This window comes from Leucoraja erinacea, unplaced genomic scaffold, assembly GCF_028641065.1.
Source record: "Leucoraja erinacea ecotype New England unplaced genomic scaffold, Leri_hhj_1 Leri_452S, whole genome shotgun sequence".
NCBI lineage: Eukaryota > Metazoa > Chordata > Chondrichthyes > Rajiformes > Rajidae > Leucoraja > Leucoraja erinaceus.
The window spans coordinates 91,666-115,080 of record NW_026576353.1 but is presented as its reverse complement, the minus strand read 5'-3'; the positions used below and the strand labels follow the sequence as shown (position 1 = coordinate 115,080).

General features: G+C 47.5%; 1 protein-coding gene and 1 pseudogene across 1 annotated transcript in view; one reads left to right on the top strand and one right to left on the bottom strand.

The window, feature by feature from the left end:
- Nucleotides 1–2,214: 2,214 nt before the first annotated feature.
- Nucleotides 2,215–21,362, top strand: LOC129693870 (two pore calcium channel protein 1-like; annotated as a pseudogene).
- A 1,308-nt stretch (nucleotides 21,363–22,670) lies between these two features.
- bub1 (BUB1 mitotic checkpoint serine/threonine kinase) overlaps nucleotides 22,671–23,415 on the bottom strand; it is an 82,694-nt gene continuing 81,949 nt past the window's right edge. Inside the window, exons 27-28 of the mRNA XM_055630615.1 lie at nucleotides 23,023–23,129; nucleotides 22,671–22,917 (exon numbers count right to left, since the gene is read on the bottom strand). Of these exons, the coding sequence (XP_055486590.1) occupies nucleotides 22,716–22,917; nucleotides 23,023–23,129 (309 nt within the window). The 3' untranslated portion in view covers nucleotides 22,671–22,715. The remainder of the gene's footprint in view (nucleotides 22,918–23,022; nucleotides 23,130–23,415) is intronic.

The window sequence follows — 23,415 nt, the reverse complement described above, 5'->3', positions numbered from 1 at the left end:
TGGGGAAACAGACTGTGAGTGTTCACTTTATCCGTGCCCCTCATGATCTTGTACACCTCAATAAGGTCGCCCCTCAGCCTCCTGCACTCCAAAGAAAAAAGTCGCAACCTGTCCAAAACGTAGTAATGTAAGGGAAGAAGAGGCGGAGGAAAATGCAAAGCTGTCGGGAGGGGGATGAGTGCAAATTCCACCTCCCTGCTCCATCAGTCTGAGCAACGGGTTTGACCCAAAACATTCTCTGTCCATTCATTCTCTCTCCACATTTGCTGCCACATTCCTGTACGGTTTTGGTCCCCTAATTTGAGGAAGTACATTCTTGCTACTGAGGGAGTGCAGCGTAGGTTCACCAGGTTAATTCCCGGGATGGTGGGACTGTCATATGCTGAGAGAATGGAGCGGCTGGGCTTGTACACTCTGGAGTTTAGAAGGATGAGAGGGCATATTATTGAAACATATAAGATCATTAAGGGTTTGGACACGCTAGAGGCAGGAAACATGTTCCCGATGTTGGGGGAGTCCAGAACCAGGGGCCACAGTTTATGAATTAGTGGTGAGCCATTTAGAACGGAGACGAGGAAACACTTTAAAGGGTTTCGGCCCGAAACGTTGCCTATTTCCTTTGCTCCATAGATGCTGCTGCACCCGCATTTTTGTGTACCTTTTCACCCAGAGAGTTGTGAGTCTGTGGAATTCACTGCCTCAGAGGGCGGTGGAGGTCAATTCGCTGGATACTTTCAAGAGAGAGCTAGATAGGGCTCTTAAAGATAGCGGAGTCAGGGGATATGGGGAGAAGGTAGGAACGGGGTACTGATTGGGGATGATCACATTGAATGGCGGTGCTGGCTCGAAGGGCCGAATGGCCTTTTCCTGCACCTATTGTCTATTCCCCCAGCACTATGTTTTTTGTTACTCAATGGGTGATAAATGCTGAGCGTCAATTGTTGAAAGTGTTTTGCACGGGAACATGGATAGGATAGCGGGATATGGGCCAAGCACAGGCAGGTGGAACCAGTGTAGATGGGGCATGTTGGTCGGTGTTGCCTGACTCCATGACTGGTTCTTGGGCCAAAGGCAGGCAAACGCGAGCTCAGGAAGTCACTTGGTGGGTATGGACAACTGTTTCCATGCTATATATCTTCATACGTTTTAGGAGTAGTATTCGGCCATTCGGCCGTCATCAATGATATCTCATCTATCTCTCCCTCTCAACCCCATTCTCTTGCTTTCTCAACTGAGTTTGTTATATAGACAATAGGTGCAGGAGGAGGCCATTCGGCCCTTCGAGCCAGCACCACCATTCAATGTGATCATGGCTGATCATCCCCAATCAGTGCCCCGTTCCTGCCTTCTCCCCATATCCCCTGACTCCGTTATCTTTAATAGCCCTATCTAGCTCTCTCTTGAAAGCATCCAGAGAACAGGCCTCCACCGCCCTCTGAGGCAGAGAATTCCACAGACTCACAACTCTCTGTGAGGAAAAAGTGTTTTCTCATCTCCATTCTAAATGGCTTACCCCTTATTCTTAAACTGTGGCCCCTGGTTCTGGACTCCCCCAACATCGGGAACATGTTTCCTGCCTCTAGCGTGTCCAAACCCTTAATAATCTTATATGTTTCAATAGGATATCCTCTCATCCATCTAAACTCCAGAGTGTACAAGCCCAGCCGTTCCATTCTCTCAGCATATGACAGTCCTGCCGTCCCGGGAATTAACCTTGTAAACCTACGCTGCACTCCCTCAATAGCAAGAATGTCTTTCCTCAAATTAGGCTTGTGAGGAAAGCTTTTGTTGCGTGCAAACCAGTCAGACAATACATGATCACAATTGAGCCTGTATCTCCCCAGAAGCCCTGACATAGTATGTGAGCCCTGTCCCACAGTACGAGTTCATCCAAGAGCTCTCCCGAGTTTAAAAAAATTCAAACTCGTGGTAAGCACGGAGAATGTACGTAGCGGGTACGTCGGAGCTCGGGGACATCTCTTAGTGGCTCGTAACGCTAACGGCAGGTACTCGGGAAACGCGGTAAGCTCGGGAAGAGTCGTGGAGATTTTTCAACATGTTGAAAAATGTCGACGAGAGCCCCGAGTACCGACGAGTGGCCATTACCGTAAATCTCCGAGTTCGAATCAGGGCAAACTCGGGGGGAGAGCTCTAGGAATGAACTCGTACAGTGGGACAGGGGCTTTAACTCTGTGACTGTGTGTTTTTAAACAGGTAGAGAATCGTTCATCGGCTTGGCGGATCTTCTCAACATACAGATAGTTCAGATGAAGGACAGGGTTCATCCGCTGGAGAAGTGCATGCCTCGCGTGTACACATCCACCGTCAGCAAGCTCATCCGTAGAATGGTCGCCCACAGGTACCTGCCTACCAGACCCAGTTCAATATATACCTTCTCCAATGGAATGGTAACACTGTGCAGTAATGAAGGTTGTTTTTGACATCATATCTTGGAGAACAGTGGACTGATTATTAGTACGGGCGTCAGGGGTTAGATGTGTCAGAAGTAACTGCAGGTGCAGGTTTAAACCGAAGATACACACAAAATGCTGGAGTAACTCAGCGGGACAGGCAGCATCTCTGGAGAGAAGGAATGGGTGACGTTTCGGGTCGAGACCCTTCTTAAGATCACCCGTCCCTTCTCTCCAGAGATGCTGCCTGTCCCGCTGAGTTGCTCCAGCATTTTATGTCTATCAGGTGTTATGGTTGATTGGATCGGGTGTCAAGGGGTTATGACTGAGGGTCATGGGTTATGGGTGTCAGGGGTTATGGTTGAGGGTCAGGGGTTATGGGGAGAAGGCAGGAGAATGGGGTTGAGAGGGATAGATAGATCAGCCATGATTGAATGACAGAGTAGACTTGATGGGCCGAATGGCCTAATTCTGCTCCTAGCACTTATGGACTTTGGAACTATTTATTTTATGATGCTAAATACAACACTGAGTGTTTAAACATTTGGCTCTCTGCAGGAGGATGAGTAGCCATCTTACAGAGGTGTACAAAATCATGAGAGGAATAGATCGGCCAGATGCACAGACCAGAGGATTAAGGAGGAAAGATTTAATGGGAACTTGAGGGGCAACTTTTTCCACAGTGGGTGTATGGAACAAGCTGCCAGAGGAGGTAGTTGAGGCTGGGACTATCCCAACGTTTATAACATTTTTAGACAGGTACATGGATAGGACAAGTTTGGAGAGATATGGACCAAAAACAGGCAGGTGTGACTAGTGTAGCTGGGACATGTTGGGCGGTGTGGGCAAGTTGGGCTGAAGGGCCTGTTTCCACACTGAATCACTCTATGATCAACCATCCCAGTTTTGAGCGTTGAGTTGTAATGATGCTGGGATTTGGGGATATGTTACAGGGAGAGGTTGGAGAGGCTTGGCTTTTCTCCAGAACGCTGGCAGTTGCAGGGAGACCTGATAGAAATGTATAAAATTGTGAGATATACAGTGGCTTGCAACAGTATTCATACCCCTTGAACATTTCCACATTTTGTCACGTTACAACCACAAACGTAAATGTATTTTATTGGGATTTTATGTGATAGACCAACACAAAGTGGCGCATAATTGTGAAGTGGAAGGAAAATGATACATGGTTTTCAAATATTTTTACAAATAAAAAACTGAAAAGTGTGGCGTGCAAAAGTATTCAGCCCCCCTGAGTCAATACTTTGTAGAACCACCTTTCGCTGCAATTACAGCTGCAAGTCTTTTGGGGTATGTCTCTACCAGCTTTGCACATCTAGAGACTAACATTTTTGCCCATTCTTCTTTGCAAAATAGCTCAAGCTCAGTCAGATTGGATGGAGAGCGTCTGTGAACAGCAATTTTCAAGTCTTGCCAGAGATTCTCAATTGGATTTAGGTCTGGGCTTTGACTGGGCCATTCTAACACATGAATATGCTTTGATCTAAACCATTCCATTGTAGCTCTGGCTGTATGTTTAGGGTCGTTGTCCTGCTGGAAGGTGAACCTCCGCCCCAGTCTCAAGTCTTTTGCAGACTCTAACAGGTTTTCTTCCAAGATTGCCCTGTATTTGGCTCCATCCATCTTCCCATCAACTCTGACCAGCTTCCCTGTCCCTGCTGAAGAAAAGCATCCCCACAGCATGATGCTGCCACCACCATGTTTCACAGTGGGGATGGTGTGTTCAGTGTGATGTGCAGTGTTAGTTTTCCGCCACACATAGCGTTTTGCATAAGGCCAAAAACTTCAATTTTGGTCTCATCTGACCAGAGCACCTTCCTCCACATGTTTGCTGTGTCCCCCACATGGCTTGTGGCAAACTGCAGACGGGACTTCTTATGGCTTTTTTTCAACAATGGCTTTCTTCTTGCCACTCTTCCATAAAGGCCCGATTTGTGGACTGCACGACTAATAGTTGTCCTGTGGACAGATTCTCCCACCTGAGCTGTGGATCTCTGCAGCTCCTCCAGAGTTACCATGGGCCTCTTGGCTGCTTCTCTGATCAATGCTCTCCTTGCCCGGCCTGTCAGTTTAGGTGGACGGCCATGTCTTGGTAGGTTTGCAGTTGTGCCATACTCTTTCCATTTTCGGATGATGGATTGAACAGTGCTCCGTGAGATGTTCAAAGCTTGGGATTTTTTTTTATAACCTAACCCTGCTTTAAACTTCTCCACAACTTTATCCCTGACCTGTCTGGTGTGTTCCTTGGGCTTCATGATGCTGTTTGTTCACTAATGTTGTCTAACAAACCTCTGAGGCCTTCACAGAACAGCTGTATTTATACTGAGATTAGATTACACACAAGTGGACTCTATTTACTAATTAGGTGACTTCTGAAGGCAATTGGTTGCACTGGATTTTATTTAGGGGTATCAGAGTAAAGGGGGCTGAATACTTTTGCACGCCACACTTTTCAGTTTTTTATTTGTAAAAAAATGTGAAAACCATGTATCATTTTCCTTCCACTTCACAATTATGCGCCACTTTGTGTTGGTCTATCACATAAAATCCCAATAAAATACATTTACGTTTGTGGTTGTAACGTGACAAAATGTGGAAAAGTTCAAGGGGTATGAAAAACTTTTGCAAGCCACTGTAGATAGAATCGGCAGTCAGAATCTCCCCCCCCCCCCCCCCCCCCCCCAGCGTGGAAGATTACGTACAAGAGGGGATGTCTTGAAGGGCGATTTTTTTTGGCGACTGCCGGCATCATAACAGGGTCGCCAAAAGATTTTGAACATTTCAAAATCCAGCGGCGACAAAAAAAATGTCACGACACTTGAAAAAACACCGCGCGCCGATACATCATCACGCCGTGAATGTTTCGGTGACTTGATATGTCAGTCAATGACGCCGGCAGTCGCCGAAAAAATCGCCATGTGGGACACGCCCTTGAAGGTGAGAGGGACAAAGTATTAAGGAGGTGTACATGGGAAGTTTTTGTTTTACACAGAGGGTGGTGGGTGCCTGGAACGCGCTGCCAGGGGCGGTGTTTAAGAAGGATTCAGATAGACATTTGAAGTGGAAGGGATAGAGGTTATAGATCATGTGATCGATTTTAAATTGGAGGTGGACAAAAATGCTGGAGTAACTCAGCGGGTGAGGCAGCATCTATGGAGCGAAGGAATAGGTGATGTTTCGGGTCGAGACCCTTCTTCAGACTGATGTAGTGGAGGGGGAAGAAAGGAAGAGGCGGAGACAGTGGGCTGTGGGGGAAGGGGAGGGGAAGGAGGGAGAAAGCAGGGACTACCTGAAATTGGAGAAGTCAATGTTTATACCGCTGGGGTGTAAACTACCCAAGCGAAATATGATTTTAAATTGGCATCATGTTCGGCGTATACATTGTGGGCCGAAGGACCGTTCCTTTGCTGGTCGATGTTCTATGAGATGTGGGGGGCACGTTATTTCCACAGGTGGGTGCCTGGAACGCGCTGCCTGGGGTGGTGGAGGCAGATATGATAGTGGCGTTCAAGTGAATATGGAGCGACACGTTGATATGCAGGGAATGAAAGGATACAGATCATGTGCAGACAGATAAGATATGGGGTCAAGATGGACACAAAAAGCTGGAGTAATTCAGCGGGACATGCAAGCGACTCTGGAGAAAAGGAATAGGTGACGTTTCGGGTCGAGACCCTTCTTCAGACTTGGAACATCACCTGTTCCTTCTCAACAGAGATACTGCCTGACCCGCTGAGTTACTCCAGCACTCTGTGAAACGTCACCTATCCATGTTCTCCACAGATGCTGCCTGACCCGCTGAGTTACTCCAGCACTCTGTGAAACGTCACCTATCCATGTTCTCCACAGATGCTGCCTGACCCGCTGAGTTACTCCAGCACTCTGTGAAACGTCACCTATCCATTTTCTCCACAGATGCTGCCTGACCCGCTGAGTTATGGTGCAGCAGCATCTATGGAGCTAAGGAAATAGGCAACTTTTTGGGCCGAAATCCTTCTGGAAATAGGCAACGTTTCGGGCCGAAACCCTTATGGGTTTCGGCCCGAAACGTTGCCTATTTCCTTAGCTCCATAGATGCTGCCTGACCTGCTGAGTTACTCCAGCACTCTGTGAAACGTCACCTATCCATGTTCTCCACAGATGCTGCCTGACCCGCTGAGTTACTCCAGCACTCTGTGAAACGTCACCTATCCATGTTCTCCACAGATGCTGCCTGACCCGCTGAGTTACTCCAGCACTCTGTGAAACGTCACCTATCCATGTTCTCCACAGATGCTGCCTGACCCGCTGAGTTACTCCAGCACTCTGTGAAACGTCACCTATCCATGTTCTCCACAGATGCTGCCTGACCCGCTGAGTTATGGTGCAGCAGCATCTATGGAGCTAAGGAAATAGGCAACTTTTTGGGCCGAAATCCTTCTGGAAATAGGCAACGTTTCGGGCCGAAACCCTTATGGGTTTCGGCCCGAAACGTTGCCTATTTCCTTAGCTCCATAGATGCTGCCTGACCTGCTGAGTTACTCCAGCACTCTGTGAAACGTCACCTATCCATGTTCTCCACAGATGCTGCCTGACCCGCTGAGTTACTCCAGCACTCTGTGAAACGTCACCTATCCATGTTCTCCACAGATGCTGCCTGACCCGCTGAGTTACTCCAGCACTCTGTGAAACGTCACCTATCCATGTTCTCCGCAGATGCTGCCTGACCCGCTGAGTTACTCCAGCACTCTGTGTCTATCTTCTGTGCTGTTCTGTGTTGTGTTGTACACCATCCATGATCTATGAGGCTGTTGTATGTGTCCTGTTTGCGTTCTCTCTCCTGCAGGGCATTCCGTTACACCTATGATCTTATCATCGTCATCAACGCAATCTTCATTGGTGGGGACGAGATGAACCCTTTAATCACCAAGGCGGAGTGGGCATTCCTGACACTCTACCTCGTCGAGATCCTGCTAAAACTCTACACTCACGAACCCAGGGCCTTCTTCGCCAAGTTTCAATTTTGGAATTGGTAATTTGCCTTGATTTCTAAAACATTTCCCAATTATTTTTCTGGATGTAAAACGATGAGTGAAGTTTTTTGACTGTTCCAGGTTTGACACCATCATTATTGTTGCTGCCTTGCTGGGGACTATTGCCAACACTGCACTCAAATCATGTAAGTAGACCTCCCCCCCCCACCCCCCTCTTTATTACCCCCCCTCTTCCCTGACCCCTGCCTCTCCCCACTCTCAATAGACAATAGACAACAGGTGCAGGAGGAGGCCATTCGGCCCTTTGAGCCAGCACCGCCATTCATTGTGATCATGGCTGATCATCCCCAATCAATAACCCGTGCCTGCCTTCTCCCCATATCCCTTGACTCCACCAGCCCCTAGAGCTCTATCTAACTCTCTCTTAAATCCATCCAGTGACTTGGCCTCCACTGCCCTCTGTGGCAGGGAATTCCACAAACTCACAACTCTCTGGGTGAAAAAAAGTTTGTTCTCACCTCAGTCTTAAATGGCCTCCCCTTTATTCTAAGACTGTGGCCCCTGGTTCTGGACTCGCCCAACATCGGGAACATTTTTCCTGCATCTAGCTTGTCCAGTCCATGAGGCCGCGACTAGTTCCCACAATGCGGGAACTCCTCGTCACCATGAAGGTGATTCCCCGGCAACCACCCGCGAACATGTGGCGCCTGCATAGTCTCCTGCAGTCGCCTAAAGAGTTGCCTAAGTGGGACAGGCTGATACCACACCTCTCTATATCAGGGGCTCCCAACATTTTTCATCCCGCTTACCCCTGACAACTTTAATAGCACACAACAATGTTCTGTCACTTATTTATGAGCTGCTAATGATGAACAGATACCGGTATACTAGAACCAAACACAGTCAGTCAATGAGAACAAAAATGTACAAATCCACAATCAACAAATGTACCCCCTGGGTAGGTGAAATATGCCCACAGGTTGGGAACCCTTGGTCTATAAGATCACCCTTCAGCATTCTGTGCTCCAAGGAGTAAATACCTAGTCTGCTTAACTGTCCCAGTTATGCCTTGTCGAAAGACATGTGGAGATGTATAGATAGTAAGGGTTTAGAGGGCAATGGGCCAAATGGGACAAGCCCAGTATGCCAACTTGGGCAAGGTGGGCTGAAGGGCATGTAGTTTTACATGACTCTATACCAGTGGCCGGCAACCTATGGCCCCCGGGCTGAAACTGGCCCTTCGGCCCAACACATCTGTACTAGCCAACTGTTCTACTCTTGTCCCGTTTGCTTGTATTTGACACATATCCCTTCAACATTTCCTATCTATGTGCTTAGCTATCTGTTTCATGTCCAGATCCTTCACCACCTCAACGAATTGCAGGACCTCCTGACATCCAATAGACAATAGGCAATAGGTGCAGGAGGAGGCCATTCGGCCCTTCGAGCCAGCACCGCCATTCAATGTGATCATGGCTGATCATCCACAATCAGTACCCCGTTCCTGCCTTCTCCCCATATCCTCTGACTCCGCTATCTTTAAGAGCCCTATCTAGCTCTCTCTTGAAAGTATCCAGAGAACCTGCGTCCACCACCCTCTGAGGCAGAGAATTCCACAGACTCACCACTCTCTGTGAGAAAAAGTGTTTCCTCGTCTCCGTTCTAAATGGCTTATTCCTTATTCTTAAACTGTGGCCCCTTGTTCTGGACTCCCCCAACATCAGGAACATGTTTCCTGCCTCTAGCGTGTCCAAACCCTTAACAATCTTATATGTTTCAATGAGAACCCCTCTCATCCTTCTAAACTCCAGAGTATACAAGCCCAGCCGCTCCATTCTCTCAGCATATGACAGTCCCGCCATCCCGGGAATTAACCTTGTAAACCAACGCTGCACTCCCTCAATAGCAAGAATGTCCTTTCTTAGATTAGGGGACCAAAACTGCACACAATACTCCAGGTGTGGTCTCACTAGGGCTCTGTACAACTGCAGAAGGACCTTTTTGCTCCTATATTCGATTCCTCTTGTTATAAAGGCCAACATGCCATTCGCTTTCTTCACTGCCTCCTGTACCTGCATGTTTACTTTCATAGGCTGATGTACAAGGACCCCCAGATCCTGTTGTACTTCCCCTTTTCCCAACTTGACACCATTTAGATAGTAATCTGCCTTCCTGTTTTTGCTACCAAAGTGGATAACCTCACATTTATCCACATTAAACTGCATCTGCCATGCATCTTAAGAGCATCCAGCTCTTTAAAAAAAAAAAAAGAAGTGTCCCAACCCAAAACGTCACCTATCCATGTTCACCACAGATGCTGCCTGACCCGCTGAGTTACTCCAGCACTCCGTGTGAAACGTCACCTATCCATGTTCCCCACAGATGCTGCCTGACCCGCTGAGTTACTCCAGCACTCTGTGCAACGTCACCTATCCATGTTCTCCACAGATGCTGCCTGACCCGCTGAGTTATGGTGCAGCAGCATCTATGGAGGTAAGGAAATAGGCAACTTTTCGGGCCGAAATCCTTCTGGAAATAGGCAACGTTTCGGGCCGAAACCCTTACGGGTTTCGGCCCGAAACGTTGCCTATTTCCTTAGCTCCATAGATGCTGCCTGACCCGCTGAGTTACTCCAGCACTCTGTGAAACGTCACCTATCCATGTTCTCCACAGATGCTGCCTGACCCGCTGAGTTACTCCAGCACTCTGTGAAACGTCACCTATCCATGTTCTCCACAGATGCTGCCTGACCCGCTGAGTTACTCCAGCACTCTGTGAAACGTCACCTATCCATGTGCTCCACAGATGCTGCCTGACCCACTGAGTTACTCCAGCACTCTGTATCTTTCCTTGGTAAACCTGCATCTGCAGTTCCCCATTTTGACCCATCCATGTACCAGACTGTTTACATTGTAAGCTGTGTTTCAACTGTGTGAATGTTTAAGAATTGCTAGTGTGTTTTGTGCTGATTCAGCGGGCGGCTACAGCAGTCAGCAGATCCTGGACATCGTGTTCATCCTGCGGGTTCTCCGGCTGATCCGGATCATTGACAGCTTCCACAGGTAAAGTGAACATAAATTCACAAGTGTTTAAGAGGGAACTGCAGATGCTGGAGAATCGAAGGTTACACAAAAAGCTGGAGAAACTCAGCGGGTGCAGCAGCATCTATGGAGCGAAGGAAATAGGCAACGTTTCGGGCCGAAACCCTTCTTCAGACTGATCGGGGGCGGGGGTGGGTGGGGACAAGAAAGGGAAAAGGAGGAGGAGACCGCAAGGCTGGGGGATGGGAGGAGACAGCAGGGGGGCTGAGGAAGGCCTATTTCCTATTTCCTTCGCTCCATAGATGCTGCTGCACCCGCTGAGTTTCTCCAGCTTTTTTGTGAAACCTTCGATTCTCCAGCATCTGCAGTTCCCTCTTAAACACTGTGTATACTCCACTGCGTTATCTCTTCAAGATATGCCTACCTTGAAGAAGTTCTCCTCTTCTCTCCGGAGACAGTTTCACAACCTCCTCTCTAACTGTCCCCCATCTGTGATCCCTCCTGCCCTCCAACTGTCCTTGCTGTCTTGCTGTCTCCTCCCCTTCCTCAGTCCCCCTGCTGTCTCCCCCCACCCCCCAGCCTTCGGGCTCCTCCTCCTTTTCCCTTTCTTGTCCCCGCCCACCCCCGTCCCCGATCAGTCTGAAGAAGGGTTTCGGCCCGTAACGTTGCCTATTTCCTTCGCTCCATAGATGCTGCTGCACCCGCTGAGTTTCTCCAGCTTTTTTGTGTGAACATAAATTCACAAGTGATAGGAGCAGAATGAGGCCATTTGGCCCATCATCTACTCCGCCATTCAATCATGGCTGATCTATCTCTCCCTCCTAACCCCATTCGCCTTCTCCTCATAGCCTCTGACACCCGCATTAATCAAGAATCTATCCCTCTGCCTTAAAGATATCCACTGACTTGTGGCCTCCACAGCTGTCTGTTTTAGCTGGATAGAGGATTCTAAAACTAGACAATAAGTGCAGGAGTAGGCCATTCGGCCCTTCGAGCCAGCACCTCCGTTCAATGTGATCATGGCTGATCATCCGCAATCAGTCCCCCGTTCCTGCCTTCTCCCCATATCCCCTGACTCCGCTATCTTTAAGAGCCCTATCTAGCTCTCTCTTGAAAGTATCCAGAGAACCGGCCTCCACCACCCTCTGAGGCAGAGAATTCCACAGACTCACAACTCTCTGTGTGAAAAAAAGTGTTTCCTCGTCTCCGTTCTAAATGGCTTACTCCTTATTCTTAAACTGTGTGACCCCTGGTTCTGGACTACCCCAACATAGGGAACATGTTTCCTGCCTCTAGCGTGTCCAAACCCTTAATAATCTTATATGTTTCAATGAGATATCCTCTCGTCCTTCTAAACTCCAGCGTGTACAAGCCCAGCTGCTCCATTCTCTCAGCATGTGACAATCCTGCCATCCAGTGAATTAACCTGGTACACCATCGCTGCTCTCCCTGTAGTTGAGGCTGGGACTATAACAATATTTCAAAGACACTTGGAAAGGTACATGGATAGGAAAAGTTTAACACGGGCAAATGTGACCAGCTCAGATGAGGCATGTTGTTGAGTGGACAAGTTGGGCTGAAGGGACAATTTTCCGTGCTGCTTGACTCTATGAAAGATTGTCATTGTTTAACAAGTGTCTGCGATGCTGTTTCTTCTGCAGGTTCAGGGTCCTGCTCAATACTCTGGTGAATCTAATACCCACAATGCTAACCTACGCTGGGCTACTCGTGGTAAGTACCGATGTCTCTTTGGTTCAATGGTTCAGATACGTCATAGGCATATGGCAGGACTTTCATGTGAAGAAAGACTGGATAGACTCGGCTTGCAGTCGCTAGAATTTAGACGATTGAGGGGGGATCTTATAGAATCTTACAAAATTCTTAAGGGGTTGGACAGGCTAGATGCAGGAAGATTGTTCCCGAGGTTGGGGAAGTCCACGACAAGGTGTCACAGTTTAAGGATAAGAGGGAAGTCTTTTAGGACCGAGATGAGAAAAACATTTTTCACGCAGAGAGTGGTGAATCTGTGGAATTCTCTGCCACAGAAGGTAGTTGAGGCCACAAAACAGCTGGAGAAACTCAGCGGGTGCAGCAGCATCTATGGAGCGAAGGAGTTGAGGCCAGTTCATTGGCTATATTTAAGAGGGAGTTAGATGTGGCCCTTGTGGCTAAAGGGATCAGGGGGTATGGAGAGAAGGCAGGAACGGGATACTGAGTTGGATGATCAGCCATTTATGGCTGTGCAGGCTCGAAGGGCCGAATGGCCTACTCCTGCACATATTGTCTATGTTTCTATGTTTCTATATCATTGTCACATGTACCTAGATGCAGTGAAATCCTTTGCTGTTGCGTACATTACACGAGGAACACAACGAGTTGATATGTTTGTGGTCCCGGCAAACGTACAAAGTACTCATTGCGAATAACAAACTTATCAGGAAGGCTGGCTCTGTCCTGGGGCTGGGGTTGGAGTTGGATTCACGGGAGGTTGGTCTTGGAGGGGAGGATGCTCCTCAAACTGCGGAGCATCCTGGACAATACAGCTCACCCCCTCCGTGACACACTGGTCAACCTGAGGAGCACCTTCAGCAACAGACTGGTCCCACCACAGAACGCCACAGGAGATCCTTCTTCCCTGCGGCTATCAAACTGTACAACTCCTCCCCCCTTCTGTCATGGGGTAGACTGAGACTGACTCCCCTCCATCTCTCCCCCCCTTCCCAAATCTTTGCACAAAGTGCCAACCTTTCCACTCGTCACTTTTCATGTTTCATGTGTGTTGTGTTTTTATGACTGTGGGCAGATCAATTTCTCACCTGGCATAAAGAAAGTTCTATTGTATCGTTATTACTGAGACCATTAGACCTTGTTCTCGGCATCTCCTCCACGCCGGGTCCCTCCAAAGTTTTCAATTGCTACATATTTTAATGCAAGTCAGGTCAGGGGGAGTTCCCCCCCAGCCGCGGGTCCCATGTAACCCCGTGCTACCCTGCTCCATGGTGGGATAGGCTGCGACTAACCCGTCTCCCCCACATGGTTTGCCAGGTGAGGAGGGGGCTGTGGACCCCCAGCAGGATCAAAAACAAGACCTGTCAAAGGGCGGATGAGCTCCTAGCGTGGCAACAGCCATCCACACTTCAGCAGTAGCGATCACTATCATACGTAGCATTGTAAGGCACTGTGCCCGTTGATGTTTTCAACGATGAAGATGAAGATATTATTGATGATGATATTAATGATGACATTGTTGCTATTGAGGGAATGCAGCGTAGGTTTACAAGGTTAATTCCTGGGATGGAGGGACTGTCATATGCTGAGAGAATGGAGCGGCTGGGCTTGTACACTCTGGAGTTTAGAAGGATGAGAGGAGATCTCATTGAAACATATAAGAGTATTAAGGGTTTGGACACGCTAGAGGCAGGAAACGTGTTCCCGATGTTGGGGGAGTCCAGAACCAGGGGCCACAGTTTAAGAATAAGGGGTAAGCCATTTAGAACGGAGACGAGGAAACGCTTTTTCTCACAGAGAGTTGTGAGTCTGTGGAATTCTCTGCCTCGGAGGGCGGTGGAGGCCGGTTCTCTGGATACTTTCAAGAGAGAGCTCGATAGGGCTCTCTTAAAGATAGCGGAGTCAGGGGATATGGGGAGAAGGCAGGAACGGGGTACTGATTGGGGATGATCAGCCATGATCACATTGAATGGCGGTGCTGGCTCGAAGGGCCGAATGGCCTCCTCCTGCACCTATTGTCTATTGATGATGATATTGATGATGATGATGATGATATTATTGATGATGCTGATGATATTATTGATGATGATGATGATGCTATTATTGATGATGCTGATGATATTATTGAGGATGCTGATGATATTATTGATGATGATGATATTATTGATGATGATATTATTGATGATGATATTATTGATGATGCTGATGATATTATTGATGATGATGATGATATTATTGATGATGCTGATGCTATTATTGATGATGATATGATGATGCTGATGATATTATTGATGATGCTGATGATATTATTGATGATGCTGATGATGATGATGATGATAAATGCTTTATTTTTGGAGGTTGTATACTACATATTTGCAGTAGTGGGAATGGAAGCGTTTAAAGGAAGGATCCATTTCTATGGGGTGAACTCCAGCAACCCTGCAGCAGCGTATTGTGGGAACCCGGCACTCAAGGGGTCCCAGTTTGCCGCTATGAGATACTGCAGGAATAACTTCAACAACCTTCCCTCGGCCATTGTCCTACTGATCGAATTGACAGTGGTGAATCAATGGCATGATATCCTTTGTCCATTGTCCAGTGGTAATGTCCTTGTGTATTGGTGTTGTGATCCACAGTAACTCGTGCTGTGTTGGAGTGCAGGAGGCTGAGGGGTCTTAAGTTCGTAAGTGATAGGAGCAGAAAGTCTACTCCCCCATTCAATCATGGCTGATCTATCTCTCCCTGCAAACCCCATTCTCCTGCTTTCTCCCCATAACCCGCCGACACTCACACTAATCAAGAATCTATCTATATCTGCTGTAAAAATATCCACTTACTTGGCCTCCACACCCTCCTGTGGTAAAGAATTTCGTAGATTCACCACGCTCTGACTAAAGAAATTCCTCCTCATCTTCTTCTTAAAGGAACGTCCTTTAATTCTGAGGCTAAGACTCTCCCACTAGTGGAAACATCCTCTCCACATCCACCCTATCCAATCCTTTCACTGTTCGGTAAATTTTAATGATGTCCCCCCCCTATCATGACACGATCGAACACCTCTGGAGGGACCTGAAAATAGCTGTGCATCGACGCTCCCCATCCAACCTGACAGAGCTCGAGAGGATCTGCAGAGAAGAATGGGAGGAATTACCCAAATACAGGTGTGCCAAGCTTATAGTGTCATACCCAAGAAGACTTGAGGCTGTAATCGCTGCCAAAGGTGCCTCAACAAAGTACTGAGTATAGGGTCTAAACACTTATGTAAATGTGATATTTCTGTTATTTCTTTTTAATTACTTTGCAAACATTTCTAAACACCTGTTTTTGCTTTTTTATTATGGGGTATTGTGTGTCGATTGAAGATTTAAAGAAAAGGAATTGAATCCATTTTAGAATAAGGCTATAACGGTCTGAATACTTTCTGAATGCACTATTTGGCTGCATAATGAGTGTAAAGGGAGTGTGGTATTCCTGACAGTATCATAAACATTCTATCAATTGTCTTTTTAAAAACCACTGTGTAATCTGAGACTCCTTAACGACACCACTTCTGGCGACTGGGTTTGTGATGGTGACCCATTTGACGGCAAGGATTTTCTTTGTTGTGTTTCACATAGTGGTGGTGATTATACTCATCAAGTAAGTCGGCGTCTGCTGCCTTTGTTTGAATTGCTCCGAGATCATTATCTGACGGGCACACGTCTGACTCTCTATTTCCGCCCCATCTCTGACAGTATCTTCATCGCGTTTGTTCTGGAGGCTTTCTTTTGTGGAACACTCGCTGGCCAGGAGCGCCATGGAGACCGCTATCGAGAAGAAGATTCAAGAGCTTGGAATGGGAGATAGTGTGTAAGTAACGAGGACCTACGAGAGGGATCGATGCGCTGGAGGATAGGGGGGGGCGGACTTACATAGAGGTGTATGAATTCATGAGGGGAATACTGTAGATCACACAGTCTCTTGCCCAGAGTATGGGGAATTGAGAACCAGAGGATATTAGGGCCAGTCCCACTTGGCGATTGTTTTCGGTGACTGCGAACGTCAGCGACTGACACCCTAAAAACCGTCAAGTTGTACGACAGTCCGCGTCACCGTCACGTCAAGCTACGACACTCTGCGTCACCCGCCTTCACGAGAAGGTTACACCAAAGTATAATAATCACATTGGAAATTAACTTATCAACAATGAATCTAAGGACAAATAAATTTTTAGTGGATAAGTTGGCGCTTAATATACGTTAGTCGTTCCAGGTGCGACAGAGGTTCACCTGCACCTCCTCCAACTTCATCTATTGCATCCGCTGCTCTAGATGCCAGCTGCTCTACATCGGTGAGACCAAGCGCAGGCTTGGTGATCGCTTCGCCCAACACCTCCGCTCGGTTCGCAATAACCATCCTGATCTCCCGGTGGCTCAGCACTTCAACTCCCCCTCCCATTCCCAATCCGACCTTTCTGTCCTGGGCCTCCTCCATGGCCAGAGTGAGTCCCACCGTAAATTGGAGGAGCAACACCTCATATTCTGCTTGGGCAGTCTGCACCCCAGCGGCATGAACATTGACTTCTCCAATTTCCGGTAGTCCTTGCTGTCTCCTCCCTTTCTCAGCTCTCCCTCAGCCTCCTCCTCTTCCTTTCTCCTTTCATCTACCCCCCCCCCCCCCCCCCCACCCTACATCAGTCTGAAGACGGGTTTCGACCTGAAACGTTGCCTATTTCCTTCGCTCCATAGATGCTGCTGCACCCGCTGAGTTTCTCCAGCATTTTTGTCTACCTTTTCCAGCATCTGCAGTTCCTCATTAAATGCTTTATATACCCGCATCACCGGGCGTCGCCCGCAGGCCAGCGCACGCCAGCGTGTGACAGGGCGCACGACACGATGAGACACCCAGATGCCGCCTGAAGCTTTTGAACATTCCAAAATCCAGGGGCGACGGAGAGGCACTGCATGCGTCACGCCCCGACAACCTCTTTTCAGGCTGTCGCGGAAAATGTCGCTCAAGTGGGACAGGCCCTTTAGATTTAAGTTGAGGAGGGCCAGGATTAATGGGAACCTGAGGGGCAGGTTTTTCTACTCACAGGGTGGTGGATGTATGGAACGAGCTGCCAGAGGAGGTAGTTGAAGTAGGTACTATAGCAGCATTTAAAAGACACTTGGTCAGATACATGGGTAGGATAGGAAAGGTTTAAGGAGATAGGGGCCAAACATGGGCAGGTGGGACTAGTGCATCTTGGTTGGCATTGACGAGTTGGCCTGGAGAATCTGTGTCTATGTTGTATGATTCCGTGACGAATGTTGGGCGCATATGTGAAAGTTTCTCATTTGTCAGGTTTATAACACGAGGGGCAAAGTTTAAAGGAGATAGATGTGCGGGTTGATTTGGAACATAAGATTATTAAGGGTTCGGACACGCTAGAGGCAGGTAACATGTTCCCAAGGTTACACAAAAAAGCTGGAGAAACTCAGCGGGTGCAGCAGCATCTATGGAGCAAAGGAAAGATGCTGATGCTGCTGCACCCGCTGAGTTTCTCCAGCTTTTTTGTGTAACCTTCGATTCTCCAGCATCTGCAGTTCCTTCTTAAACAACATGTTCCCAATGTTGGAACATGCAGGAGTCCAGAATGCAGGAGTCCAGAACCAGGGGCCACAGTTTAAGGGGTAAGCCATTTAGAACGGAAATGAGGAAACACTTCTTCACAGAGTTGTGAGTCTGTGGAATTCTCTGCCTCAGAGGGCGGTGGAGGCCGGTTCACTGGATGCTTTCAAGAGAGAGCTAGAGCTAGATAGGGCTCTTAAAGATAGCAGAGTCAGGGGATATGGGGAGAAGGCAGGAACGGGGTACTGATTGGGGATGATCAGCCACGATCCCATTGAATGGCGGTGCTGACTCGAAGGGCTGAATGGCCTACTCCTGCACCTATTGTCTATAATTAATTTAAAATACAAAGGGAGGCTAGTGGCTGGAATGTGCTGCCAGGGGTGGTGGTGGTGGAGGCAGAAATGTTCCCTCTTGAACAGGCATGTGTATATGCAGGGAATGGAGGGCTATGGAGAGATTAGTTTATCCTGTTCAGCACACACATTGTGGGCCGAAGGGCCTGTTCCTGCACTGTACTGTTCTGTCAGCTGCCATTTTTTAATGCACAATTAATTTAGGGACCATCCCGTTGGAAGCCTAGTTGAAGTTATGGAAACGAGTGAAAATGACCTTGGCAACACTGACGACTCCAATTTGAAATCCAGACTCCGATTCAGAATAGCATCAATTAGTAAGTATTAGTAACCTTAGTAAGTATTAGTAAAGTTGTTGGCTGCAATCTTCCCTCCATTGACGAACTGTACACTGCAAGGGCCAGGAAGCGAGCGGGCAAGATCATCTCTGACCCCTCTCACCCTGGCCACAAAGTCTTTGAATCACTTCCCTCTGGAAGGCAACTCCGGACTGTCAAAGCTGCCACAGCCAGACATAAAAACAGTTTTTATCCACGAGTAGTTGCTCTACTCAACAGCCAAAAATCTGTAGCCTCCTTTTGCTCTGGTATTTTATTTAATTCACATGTTTAATCAATAATGTTTTATTATTAATGTTTAATGTAATAGGGGAGGCCATTTAAGACTGAGGTGAGAAAAAACTTTTTCATCCAGAGTTGTGAATTTGTGGAATTCCCTGCCACAGAGGGCAGTGGAGGCCAAATGGATGGATTTAAGAGAGAGTTAGATAGAGCTCTAGGGGCTGGTGGAATCAAGGGATATGGGGAGAAGGCAGACACGGGTTATTGATTGGGGAAGATCAGCCATGAATGGCGGTGCTGGCTCGAAGGGCCGAATGGCCTCCTCCTGCACCTATTTTCTATGTTTCTAATGTTTAATGTGTTATTCCTAACTGTCACTGTATGTCATGTTGTTACTTGCGGGCGGAGCACCAAGGCAAATTCCTTGTATGTGAATACTTGGCCAATAATGGCACAATGGCAGGCAGTGACTAGTGGGGTACCGCAAGGCTCAGTGCTGGGACCACAGCTATTTACAATATATATTAATGATTTGGGCGAGGGAATTGAATGCAACATCTCCAAGTTTGTGGATGACACAAAACTGGGGGTCAGTGTTAGCTGTGAGGAGGATGCTAGGAGGCTGCAAGGTGACTTGGATAGGCTGGGTGAGTGGGAAAATGCATGGCAGATGCAGTATAATGTGGATAAATGTGAGGTTATCCACTTTGGTGGCAAAAACAGGAAAGTAGACCCTTATCTGAATGGTGGCCGATTAGGAAAGGGGGAGATGCAACGAGACTTGGGTGTCATGGTACACAAGTCAGTAAAAGTAGGCATGCAGGTGCAGCAGGCAGTGAAGAAGGCGAATGGCATGTTAGCATCATAGCAAAAGGATTTGAGTATAGGAGCAGGGAGGTTCTACTGCAGTTGTACAGGGTCTTGGTGAGACCACGCCTGGAGTATTGCGTACAGTTTTGGTCTCCTAATCTGAGGAAAGACATTCTTGCTATAGAGGGAGTACAGAGAAGGTTCACCAGACTGATTCCTGGGATGTCAGGACTTTCACATGAAGAAAGACTGGATAGACTCGGCTTGTACTCGCTAGAATTTAGAAGATTGAGGGGGGATCTTATAGAAACTTACAAAATTCTTAAGGGGTTGGACAGGCTAGATGCAGGAAGGTTGTTCCCGATGTTGGGGAAGTCCAGAACGAGGGGTCACAGTTTAAGGATAAGGGGGAAATCCTTTAGGACCGAGATGAGGAAAACCTTTTTTTCACAGAGAGTGGTGAATCTCTGGAATTCTCTGCCGCAGAAGGTAGTTGACGCCAGTTTATTGGCTATATTTAAGAGGGAGTTAGATGTGGCCCTTGTGGCTAAAGGGATCAGGGGGTATGGAGAGAAGGCAGGTACAAGATACTGAGTTGGATGATCAGCCATGATCATATTGAATGGCGGTGCAGGCTCGAAGGGCCGAATGGCCTACTCCTACACCTATTTGTTATAAACTTATTAATTCATATCTCTGCAGTATTACTGAAAGTAGTTTCTTCAGTGTCTCTGCCCGGCCCGTGTAATGAAAGGTTTTGAGGGATAGGGTCCTGTACGGGCAACTGGGACTAGCTTAGATGTGGCATTGTGGTGGGTGTGGATGAGTAGGGCAGAAAGGCCCAACTCTGTGCTGTACGACTCTGTGCCTGCACAAGCTATGAGGACATGCGTAGTTCCTACATTCCATGTAATCATCTCATTGAAGACGGCAGCATGGTGGCGCAGCAGTAGAGTTGCTGCCTCACAGCTCCGGAGACCCGGGTTCCATCCTGACCACAGTTGCTGTCTGTATGCAGCTGTTATGTTCTCCCTGTGACCGCGTGGGTTTTCTGCAGGTGCTTTGGTTTCCTCCCACTCTCCAACGACATAGAGGTTTGTTGGTTAATTGGCTTTGTATAATTGTAAATTGTCCCTGGTGTGTAGTGTCAGTGTGCGGGTATCGCGGGTCGGCACGGACTCGGTGGGCCGAAGAGCCTGTTTCCACACTGTATCTCTAAACTAAAGTCCAAACCATGCAAGTGTCTCATTTGCCCTTGTGTTATCTTTACTTCTTTCACATTGTCATTTGTGATATTGACTAAGGGCATCTACATTACCCTTCTTTCACATTGTCCCCATTTATACCTGCGCTCAGACCATAACCCTCCATTGCTTAGTTTCAATTTATTTTTAAAGGGTTTCATTACAGCCACCACTTTATAAAAAGTTCCCCCTCGGCTAAATCAGTCCCTTAATTCTCATGTCAGGTTTGAATCTTCCTCCTGCAGGATACATTTTAAAAAGACTGTTGATGCCTTGCTTCAGCATATGTTTGAGGGGGAGTTGAAACCAGAAGATGACATTCCAACCCTGGAGGAGATTGATAACCTTTCACCAGATGACTTCCCACAGAAGCCACAAACCTTTGACAACGTAACATAATGCAAGAATTGTACGCTTGCCCTTTTGTCTATTACTGGTTGTACATTTTGTATAGAAATATTACAGAGTATGGTGAGGTAATAGCTCTCTTGCTAATTGTGTATCATGTATGTGAGCATACGAAGATAATTCAACTCTTGAACTTAAATGTACAGCGGTTTCTATTATTTCTTCCACGTAGGTCATTTTTGGAAAAATAAACTGAAGAATAATTTGTGGCTGACCAATATGGTAAGACTTTCAAAATTGTAGGAATTGTAACGCAATCTAGGTAATTATCCCAAGGTTGTTGCCTTTTGAACCATAACTTCATAATTACCCAGTTAATAATTGACTCCACTGGGAAATCAGTGCAAATAGGCAGGTGTTAAAGTCATAAATGGAGCAGCTGGGCTTGTACACTCTGGAGTTTAGAAGGATGAGAGGAAATCTCATTGAAACATATAAGATTGTTAAGTGCTTGGACACGCTAGAGGCAGGAAACATGTTCCCGATGTTGGGGGAGTCCAGATCCAGGGGTCACAGTTTAAGAATAAGGGGTAAGCCATTTAGAACGGAGATGAGGAAACACTTTTTCTCACAGAGAGTGGTGAGTTTGTGGAATTCTCTGCCTCAGAGGGGGGTGGAGGCCGGTTCTCTGGATGCTTTCAAGAGAGAGCTAGATAGGGCTCTTAAAAATCGCGGAGTCAGGGGATATGGGGAGAATGCAGGAACGGGGAAGATCACATTGAATGGCAGTGCTGGCTCGAAGGGCCGAATGGCCCTCTCCTGCACCTATTGTCTGTTGTCATTGAGCTGTACAGCATGGAAACAGGCCCTTCGACCCATCTTGCCAATGCTGACCAAGTTGACCTGCTAGCCATGCCCGCCGTAGACTAGTTATTAGTACGGGCGTCAGGGGGTTATGATTGATTAGAACGGGCGTCAGGGGTTACGGGGAGAAGGCAGGAGAATGGGGCTGAGAGGGAAAGATAGATCAGCCATGATCGAACGGCAGAGTAGACTTGATGGGCCTGATGGAGAGCAAGAGGGAGAACTGCAGTACACACACACACATACAGGAGGCATGGCTGAGGTATCCATCCACAAGCAGATTTACTGAAGAAAGAGGACATCCTCAATGTCCTAGAATGGGAAGCGTCATCTTGGGACCAAAATTGATGGTTAAAATTCTAGTCTATATGTGCAGTCACGGTGGCGCAGCGGTAGAGTTGCTGCCTTACGGCGAATGCAGCGTCAGAGACCCGGCTTCCACCCCGACTACGGGTGCCGTCTGTACGGAGTTTGTACCTTCTCCCCGAGACCTGCGTGGGTTTTCTCCGAGATCTTCGGTTTCCTCCCACACTCCAAAGACGTACAGGTTTTAGGTTAATTGGCTTGGTAAATGTAAAAAATAGTCCCTAGTGGGTGTAGGATAATGTTAATGTGCGGGGATCGCTGGTCGGCACGGACCCAGTGGGCTGAAGGGCCTGTTTCCACGCTGTATCTCGAAAGCCAAAACTAAAAACTAAATAACAAACAAAGCAGGAATTAAATTTTTAGAAAGCTCTATTTACACAAAGATTTACAGCCATGTCCATTTATGTTCTTCTTTGTGAAGACCTGTTCTCCAGTAAGAGCACCATGAGCCTCTGACGCAGTGACTTCAGTTTTTTTGAGTACTGCTTCTTGAAGAGCAAGACCAGCTCCTCGCGCAGGCGCTGAAGAGATGGCAGACTCTGGCAGCTGGGGACGTACACCAAGGTGTCAAAGAAACGCTTCCACACCTCTGCGTGATGACCTCTGAAACAATGGGGGAACATGCGTTGAGTTGTCTAAATCAAAGAGCACGGACTAGTCTGCAGCGAGAGATACCGTTCGCAGGTTAGCGCCAAACACAAAACTGACCTCTTAAACTTGGCATCGACCTTCCAGACACCATTTTCCTTCTTTAATTTTAAATACGTGCCAAAGAGAAGGCAGTAAACGGTGGCAGCGATTCCAAAGTAGTCTGCCTAAAGCAATGCAGAAACATTCATTAGCTGCCTGTCACAGCACATTACACAAATTCTGTTTACTGTACTAATTCAATCTCAAAGGGTAGATCACCAATTAACAGGTCATGGCAAACTATTATTGAGCAGTTTTAACAGATTATAATTAAGGCCCAGTGGCCTTCAGTGGGGCAAGGGAAATACAGAAGTTGGGACGTGAGGTGAGACTGCTTGTGGAGTTTTGTGTTCAGTTTTGGTCACCCTGCTTTAGGAAGGACGTCATTAAGTTGGAAAGGGTACGGAGAAG